The 9,494-nt window shown below is 41.6% G+C and overlaps 1 protein-coding gene across 1 annotated transcript in view; it reads right to left on the bottom strand.

Annotated features, from left to right (window-relative positions):
• Window positions 1–905: 905 nt before the first annotated feature.
• Window positions 906–9,494, bottom strand: part of LCOR (ligand dependent nuclear receptor corepressor) — a gene marked incomplete at both ends in the record, with an annotated part of 33,125 nt that continues 24,536 nt past the window's right edge. The window contains one exon of the mRNA XM_080693797.1: window positions 906–5,214. Coding sequence (XP_080549923.1) covers window positions 906–5,214 — 4,309 coding nt within the window. The remainder of the gene's footprint in view (window positions 5,215–9,494) is intronic.

The raw sequence follows: 9,494 nt of genomic DNA, 5'->3' as shown, positions 1-9,494 counted from the left end.
CAAATTATAGCTACAAGATAAAAAAAAAACCTTTTTTTTTTGCTAAAATAAAGTGAAAACCTTTAGTAAAGACTGCTAGCAAGCTTGCAAGGTCAAAAATGAAAAAGATGCTAAGAATTAGTTTGGGGATACAAATAATTTAGAGGTCAGAAACCAAAATTAATACTTGTGAAACACCTTTTGTCCTAAGGGCACATAATTTGGAGAACATGTTCTCAAATGATCAAAAAAAAAAAAAAAGGTAAAGAGTGACTAACAATATTATTTTTTAAAAGAGGGTAACAAATATGAATATCTCATAATAATTATAAATCCTCTGCATTCTCCACATACCATAAAAATGATTTGGTTTAGCTTTCAAATATCAATTAAACAACAACAACGACAAAAAAAAAAAAACAACAACAGACAAAGGAGAGAGGGAAGTCATTGCTGTGGTTTGCAAAGTGGGCGCCTGTCGCAGGACAGACGCTGGGGGCAGCTGCTGAAAGCTCCTTTCACGTGCATGATGGTGGTCTTCTCGGCTACAGTACAAGTGCTTGTGCATCAAGTATAAAATACAAGCCTTTAATCACATAGATCAGCTTTTTAGCTTTTGTAAATTTAAAAACAAAAAGGATAAATAAGGCACTGTACTTTTTAAAACAAAAACTGCTTGGTTCCAAGTTTAAAACCCAAGGAACAACCAGAATAAAATATATAACTTCCCTTACTCAGCCTCAGAGAAGGACTCTGCAAGTTCCCTTCTCCACCTGAGACTCATTGTTTGACATCTCAAATTGTGATGTTCTCCATTAATCGTAATTTGAAAGGCTCGATAAGCTTATTATAAAAGCAGGTTTAGTTAATGCAAAATAAAAGGTTACTTCTATAGAACAGTTTTGTTCCTGGCTGCTATCCTTCATTCACTTTGCGTCCAGCCGTCTCCGCTTACTACGGCAGGAGTCTAGCTTTGCCTTGAGCTTTCGCTTTCTCTGGGCTGCTCTGTTCTCGGGGCTTTTTGTCAAGGGTCTGGCCCGAGTCTTCCCACTGTTTGGCCTCCTGTGTGTGGCTTTCTGGGGCCTAGAAGATTCACCTGCTCCCCTTTGCTTTGCAGACTTTGCCGATGCTTCTGAGGTGGTGGGCTGGGTAGGCCTTTTGCTTGCATTCTCTTTTTCTTTCCTGGAGGGAGGGCAGCTCTTCCCAGGGGCCTTTTTAGGAATCTTCACTTTGTTCTCTTTCACAGACACCTTTTTGGGCAGCTGGCTGACTCTGTCCTTTGTAGTTGGCTTCTTGGTAGGAGGAGCTCTGCTGGGTCCTTCGAAATGCTTTTCTTTGCTGGCCCTCACTGCAGGCCCCCTGTCTTTACCATCCTGAGCACTGCTGCCTTCTGTTCTCCTGCGTTTACTCTGAACTTCGGTTTTGAGCTGCTTCCCTTTCCTTCCCTTCATTTGCTCCATACTCTTGGTCTTAAGGGGAAACCCATCTGCATTCACCTGGAGGGCGAGCTTGGGGGACATCAGAGGGTTGATACATACACTCTTGCGATTCTGCTTACTTTCTACAGCCACGCCCTGTGAGCTTTCCACTTTCTCATTCTTGATCAGTCGTTGCTGGGCTCTGAGCTTTCCTCGAATATTGGAGTATTTTCTAAGGATCCGGGTACTGGCTGGAGTAGGGAGGCTTGTGGAAGGATGGCTATTTCTATCTTCCTTGACTTCCTCTGTGCTGTCTTCAGAATTAAGGCCGAGGCTGATTTCACTGCCATCTTCTGGCTCCACTTGGTCAGGATTCTCTCGAAATTTAGCCCAGAGCTTCTGTGTTTTCCAATTATTTCTAGCAGGAGTAGCTCCAGGAAATTTCTTTAAGTGTTTTTTCAAGCGTTCAGCTTGTAGTGAACTAGGATACAGGCCGGAAGGAGAGTACTTCTGAAGAGGATGCTTGACAGGGGGGACATCTCCTGGAAGACGTGTGTTGAGCTTCTTCACAATGACCAGAGACCGGGTTTCAGTTGTCTCTAAGAACCATTTACAAACACTAGATAACTTAAAGTTTGTCATAAATAGCATCTGAACAGGAGAAAACTTTTGAACCTCCAATGACCCCCTGCATTTCCGTGATCTTTTCTTGCTTTTCCAAATCTCCTTCAGCTTATCTGATTTGTTCCTTGCTCTTGGAGTTGGCTGTGCTTCTTTCTCCAACTGGATCCAGCCCTTCTGCACTTTCATGTACTGAGCATTGAAGTTGGCAATAAGCTCCTGGTTTTCCTCCTCGGCACACCATTCCACAAACTTGGGCTGTTCATTCACCACCGTGTCCACATCTTCTTCCTCTAAGGGATCTGCACTCCCAGGAGCTTCACTTTCCTTTGGCATTGGCTTTACTTGTGCAGCTTCCTTTTCTGAAGTTACTTTTGTAGATTCCAGGGAGTCCGTACAATGAGCATGTCTTAGGTTGTAGGTTGAAGACGTCAACCTTTTAGGCCTTGGTACTAATTTGGGTGGCCCTGCAGCATCACCACCGTCACCATCTGATGTTCCAACTGAGCACAATGGAGCAGGGATACTGGCATCATCTTTATGCTGGGTGTCCTCATTGTCTACCTCACTTTCAATCTTTTCCATATCCTGGATGGGAATATGTCCAGGCCTCTCTTTTGATTGTTCTGGATCCCTTTTATAAGGACTATTTTCTGAGGAAACCTGAGTATTGTTCTCGCTCATCTTAGACTGAACGTAGATTTCCAGTCTTTCTCCAGGCAGTGGCTGGCCCACTGTGGTTATAGGATCACTGCTGAGGAAAATCTTTTCTTCCCTGACATCTTTTGCCAGCATATTTTTTAAAGTTTGTCTTGTGATGATCCCACCTTCCTCACCCTCCTGCTCAGCATCTTTTTCAGAGGGACATTCTTCAACATTTGGGTTTTCAGTATCTCCCAGAGCTTCTGTATGGGAACTATCAGTAAGAAGGCCCTCAGGTGAAGCACCAGAGTATGCTTCTTTCTGAGAGTGCTTTACACCAGGAAGTTTAGAAACCTCAGTCTCGGGACAAGCAAAGGGAGAATCTGAACTTTGATTTCGTAGGTACCTGTCAGTAGAGGAAGAATCTGTGAGCTGACTTCTTAGGCATCTATCAGAAGCCTCAGAGAGCTTTTTACCTTTCTTCTTCTTGTCCAGATTCTCTCCCGGTGAGTCAGCGTTTGGATCGCACATATCTTTTTCTGAAGGGCATTTTACATCACTGTCCTCTCCCTCTAGCTGTCCTTCACTAGGTGCCGTTTCGCGTTCCTCAGTCTCACTGGGACACTCACTGGTGATAGTGTCACCTGCCTTTGGGAGTGGGTAGGTATCTACTTCCCTAGTGTCTCCAGTCCCAGACTCAGTACTAGTACTTTGGTCGAGCTCAGCCTGTCCCAGACTCGGGGGAGGCTCCAAGCCTGCAGTGGGACTCTGATTTTCTGAGCGTGGAGGACTTTCTTCTTTACTAACTGTTTTGGGAGAAGACTGAGGTCTAGAGAGGACTTCTTCACTGCCTCCCGTGGAAATGCCTTCAGTCTCAGGAACCAGGTGGCAGTCCTGGGGCACACTTGGCTCCTCTGCATCCATCAGGGCAACCGGCTGTTGCTCTTGTTCAGGGGAAGACACCACACTTGCAATGGAAGCGGACACTGCGGTGCTGTCTTCTGGCATGTCCTCTTCGGGAAGGTGAGCCGGCAGCGTACACGCCAGGCTGGAGGCTGCTGTCTCCTCTGACCTAGGGGAGCTGCTGGGATTTGGTTCATTTATCATCGGGCAAACCTCAGGCTCTTGATATTCTTTTGCTGATGAAGTATCTCCATTTCCTTCCTTGACAGAGGTTATCTCCTTACTTGGTCCTTCTAGGTTGTCTTCTCTGGGAAGTTGCAAATCTGCTGTATGCTTAGCGGCTGAAGCTGGAAGGGTCTGATTAGATGTCATCGCTGCCTCTGACGCCAGTGTTAAGCAGCTCGCTTTTTCCTGGGAGTGTAAATTTCTGGCCAATGTGCGAACAGTTGGCAGCTCACAACAATCACCGTTGAAAAAGTATCCTCGGGTGCTCTTTCTGGCTGTTTTACGAGAAGATAATATGGATCTTTGATTCTCAAAGTGACATTCCGTTATTGGCTGACTGATATAAACAACATCACACTGGTTATCATAATCATTGATTTTCAACCCTGATGCCCTTTTACTTTTCCGAGCTGTCTTGATGGAGGTTGCCATCATCTTGGTTCTTGAATGTCCATTAGATGCTTTGTGTACAGATGGCGTGGGACTTGAGGTTAACCAACCATCTTTGGAATGATCAAACTGGCCCTTGTCACTGGGATGTGAATGGTAACCCACTTTATTTCTTCCAAGTGAATGAAGATGGTTCTCTTGTTTCGGTCTTGCATCTTGTTCATCTGACTCTAAATCCTGGCGTAAAGGTGTTTTTGAGCTACATTGTAAAGCATTCTCTTTGTCAGCAGTTCTAGATGGGTTCCCCAAAAACCCTGAGTCCCACATCTCTTCTGATAAAGCTTTGAATGAATTTCTTTGAGAAACAACATAGCTATTGCCTTCCTCACTATTCTCAGTGGCCGCTTTTACCGCAGTTAGGCTTTCTGCTAAAGCTGAACTCTGCATGTGGTCTTCACCATCCTCACATGTTTTCAAATTTGTGTCTTGCTCCTGTCCAGTGGTTTGCCCTTCCAAGCTGTTAGAGATGTGGTGTACGTTTAATGAGGAAGAAATAGATGCAGTGAGGTATCCCAGAGTGGAACTGTCTATTGGATCGCCAGAATTTTGTTGAGTGGCTGAAAATTCAGAGTCGTCTTCCTGGTTAACAGTCAAAGAATTCTCTCTTCCATCTACAGAGTTTGTCTCAGGAAGAGGATCCTTCAGGGTCTGTTCTGGCATGTGCAGAGAGCTGTGAGAGTCTGATGAGTCAAAAAAATTTACGGAAGTAGGAGACTTCCTATCAAGACACACAGCGTCCCTTTCCTTATGACTGCTGCTTAGCTGGACACAGCCAGCATCACAATTGGACACATCCATTGCTCCAGAATCCAAAGGCTGCAAGTCCTCGGTGCCTGGCTGAGATTCAGTGTACAGGTCACTCAGAACACGAATGAATTGCTTCTGATGATGAGTACACAATTTAACCATGAACTTCTCCAGTGGGGACTTTGACTGATTGTTAGAGTCTACTCCTTGTGTTTCTGTTGAGTTCTCACTAGATGGACAAAGAGAAAGAAGGAATTAGTATGGTCGTTTTCCAAAGAAGCATTTTTATATCATGAAATTCATCAGATGTTCATATCATAGAGAGGGGCTCTCTAACCAACTGCCTCTAAGTCTACCATATACTTTTGATTCGACAAATAAAATTTTATCTAATTATAATGCAGCCAGCCTGTTGTATTTATAGTTTTTATTTTCTTCCTTCTTTCTTTTTTCTTTGGTTCTGATAATTGAACTCAGAGGCATTCTACCTCCAAGTTACACCCCTAGATCTATTTTATTTTTTAGTTTGAAACAGGGTCTCACTATGTGGCTGAAAGTCTCACTAAGTTGCTGAGTCTGTTCTAAAACTTGTGATCCTATCTCAGCCTCCCGAGTACTGGGTTTACAGGCATGCTCCATACCCTCTGGTTCAGTCTGTTATATATAATCTCAATTTTTTTCCTTAGGAACAACATTCTTCATACTTTTTGAGTGATCATTCAAAAATAATTTTATATTATAGAGAAGAAATATTGAAATAAGTTTATTTTAAAAAACCTCCACAGCCAGGCATGGTGGCGCACACTTATAATCCCTGCGCTTGGGAGGCTGAGACAGGAGGATCAAAGCCAGCCTCAGCTACTTGCTGAGGCTCTCAGCAACGTATTGAGACCCTGTTTCCAAATAAAATATGAAATAGGTCTGGGAGTATAGCCCGGAGGTAGAAAGCCTCTGGGTTCAACCCCAAGTACCACAAAAAAAAAAAAAACCCACACACAAAACACAAAAAACTCCACAATTTTGGCCATACTATTAACTACACTTGGTCAATATATACAGGCTAAGCATTTCTAATCCAAAAATCCAAAGTGCTATCATGATGGTAACTAGTTAAATTCTATAACATGAAACTATCTTATATACCATTAGGTTATGTATATAAGGTATTGTGTATTAGGTCATGTGTAAAAATGATTCTGTATTTGGACTTGGGTATCAACTACAAGATGTTTCATTATATATTTACATATATATGCAAATATCCCAAAGTCTTTAAGAATTCCAAATCCAAAAATAACTATGGTCCCAAGCATTTTGAACAAGGGATACTCCACCCATACTTTTTCTTTAGACCTAGGTATTCCCATTAAATAATCACTGGTTTGTAAAGTCTAGAACACTTATTAAAAATTCAGACACACTATGTTATAAATCTTGTGTTTAGAAGTATTTAGAGAAAGCCGGGCGTGGTGGCGCACGCTTGTAATTCCAGCGCTTGGGGGGCTGAGACAGGAGGATCGCACAGGTTCGAAGCCAGCCTCAGCTACTTAGTGAGGCTCTCAGCAACTTAGTGAGACTCTGTTTCCAAATAAAGTGTAAAATAGGTTTGAGAGTATAGCCCGGAGGTAGAAGGCCCCTGGGTTCCACCTCCAATAAGAAATATTTAGAGAACTTCATAGTTTTAAGATGATTTCTCAGCAAACCCATTTGGTTGGATAACTGCTAATAGTAATGCTGGAACCCTTTTATCCTTTCCTGGGGCATGGAGGAACAGAAACCAAAAATTTCATACTTTGGATATACTGGATGGTGAAATGACAGGCAAGTTCTGATTTCTAGCCTTAAAGTGAGGAAACAGAAGTGAAACTGCATTGTAAAGTATAAAGCTCTTTCCATGCTAGGTAGCACTATTATATCTTTACCATACCTATCACATCCTTAGACCTTCAATAAACATTTTACAGTTATCCATAAAGAGTCATTCTATACTAAAGAAACCCTTTCAAGCACTTTACTAAATTATCTACGACACGATCTTAGAGCTTAACCTAGACAGTGGGGGGTGGAGGGAAAGGATGACACTGGACAGTCTCCAGGCAACGCTGCTTAGCAAAGGGCTCTCTCTGGCCTCTCTGTGCTTCTGGATATCTAGGTTTTGCTGAGCCCATGGGTTGGAGTGCTCCCATCTTCTGGAGTTTGACAGAGCTGTCTTAGCCACCTCCCTTTTACCTTCAGTAACTGTGTACTTCTATTTACTAGCCAAGAAACCACATCCCAAGTTCCAGAATGGTACTTCAAAAAATTAATAGTTCTGAATGAGGACTTGAAGTTTTATAAGCAGTAGATAGGTTTTCTAACTCCTCTACCACACCTTGTAATTCCACAGGAGACTATTATTTGGCTATAGATGAAATGGCACTTTAATAAGTGTTGAACAGATGTTGTTTCATAATACCTTTTTGGCTAATTTTCTTCCATCTTTGAGCTCTGCCTTCCAGTCATGATACCCAGATAACCTGTGCCATACTATCTTCCTACCCTGTCCTGGCAGTGTGGTTACAGTAAAAAGAGTACAGGCTATGGTGTATGAGACACCTAGATTCCACTTCTAGCTCTGACATTTTCTACGTACAGGATCTTAAACAAGTTACTAGTTTCTCTGAATGCGGGCTTCCCTATCTGTAAATTGGGACTGAATATCAGTATCTCACAGGATTGTTGTACGACATTAGATAACATATATAAAGCATAAAATAGGTGCTCAGAAAATTTTAGTTTATCTGTTAAAATAAGACTATATGGTCAAAAAAAAAAAAAAAAGGAAAGAAAGAAAGCTGCTGAAACTCCTCTCAGTACCAAATGAGCAAATGAATAAAACTGACTAATCAAATCTGTTGCTTAACCTAAACTTCCTCACAAGAAAAAAAAAAGTTATAGCCTATATATTTTCAGAACTAGCAAGAAAGCAGTTTTTCTCATGGTGCCACGGCCTTCTGAAAGAGCTCACATTAGACCACAGATTGGAGGCCAGAAATGTTTAGAAATATCTACCTCAAATCAACATTGGTTGATGAATTGTGACTATACCAAGAAACAGACAATTACTTAAGTATTACAAAAGGTGCATGAAGATGATGCACTTTAATTTACTTTCTGGAAACAGCATCACACTGTACCAAGAAAGACAAGGCCAGACGCAACTAGGAAAACCCACTGAGTGGCTTACGATGTGTACTTTTATATCTTTACACTGTACTTCACTGTTGTGCAAGAATGGCAATTATTGCTTTCTTTCTTTGGACCAGGCAGGATGCCAGCGATACCCTAGGAATCAGGAGGCTTGCCGACAGACTCTCCAGGTGGTACTGGCTATGTCTACCAGGTGGTAGCCAGAGCACAATGTGTTACAGGATATGGTGTGTGTGAGACACTGGAGGGGAAGCCCCGCCACTTATTAGTTATGTGACCTTGCCCCAAATGCTCCACTATTTTGGACCTTAGTCAAATACTTGCCTCATCTACCTCTTAAGGATTGTTGCCAGTGAAAATCTATAAAGGCTATGCAAATAACAGCCATTATTGCCAGCCAATCAGATTAAACATGTTTCAATAAAAATTATTTGGAGATAAGAAATGTGCAGCATTAGTGACCAGCTTAGCAATAGTGCTTTCTTACAACCTAAAGGTAAATTTTCTGAATGAAGTTTATACTTCGAGTACCTTTTAATTTCAAATTTAAACATTAAAGTTATAAGTACTTTTCTAATGAAAGTCTTTATAAAATAACATCTCTGAACACATTTTATTCTTTTTAATCCTTAAGATCATTATGCTAACTAATACCGAAGTCTTGTCATGTTTTATTATGCTGAACTGAAATATATTCATAGTTTGGGGGGCTATTCCAGTAAATCTAGCTCCCTAAAAAAAAAAAAGCCATGATAAGCTGGTGTGGTGGTGCACACTTGCAATTCCAACATTTGGGAGGCTAAAACAGAAGGACTGTGGTGTGGTTCGAGGTGAGGTCTTTTGCAACTTAGTGAGACTCTGTTTCAAAATAAAGAATAAAAAATAGGGCTGGGGGTATAGCTTGGAGGTAGAATGAGACCTTGTCTTAAAAAAAAAAAAGCTAGCAGTGTAACTCAGCAGTAGAGTGCCTTGGTTTCAATCTTCTGTGTCACACACACACACACACACACACACACACACACACACACACACACTCTTTTTTCCCCAAATTCAGAAGCAAAATTACCAAGTTTGCAAAAATATGGATGTTTCATGCCTGTGTTTATGTTCTGGGAGCAAGTTTTGATGTTTAGGGTTAACACTATGCCTGGAGATGAATGAAATCAAAGCATGTACCCAGTAAGACAGAGAAATTTTTGAAGAAAACTGAAGTGTTTTCCTCCTAAAATGATACTTACATAGAATAAAAAAAAAAAAGGAAAAATAATTAGCCCACAAGTGACACCCAACTCTTTTATGGCTATGAGAATTGGATTCACT

This window comes from Muscardinus avellanarius, assembly GCF_963383645.1.
Source record: "Muscardinus avellanarius genome assembly, chromosome: 4".
NCBI lineage: Eukaryota > Metazoa > Chordata > Mammalia > Rodentia > Gliridae > Muscardinus > Muscardinus avellanarius.
The sequence above is the reverse complement of the archived record's forward strand: the minus strand, read 5'-3'. Positions and strand labels throughout refer to the sequence as shown.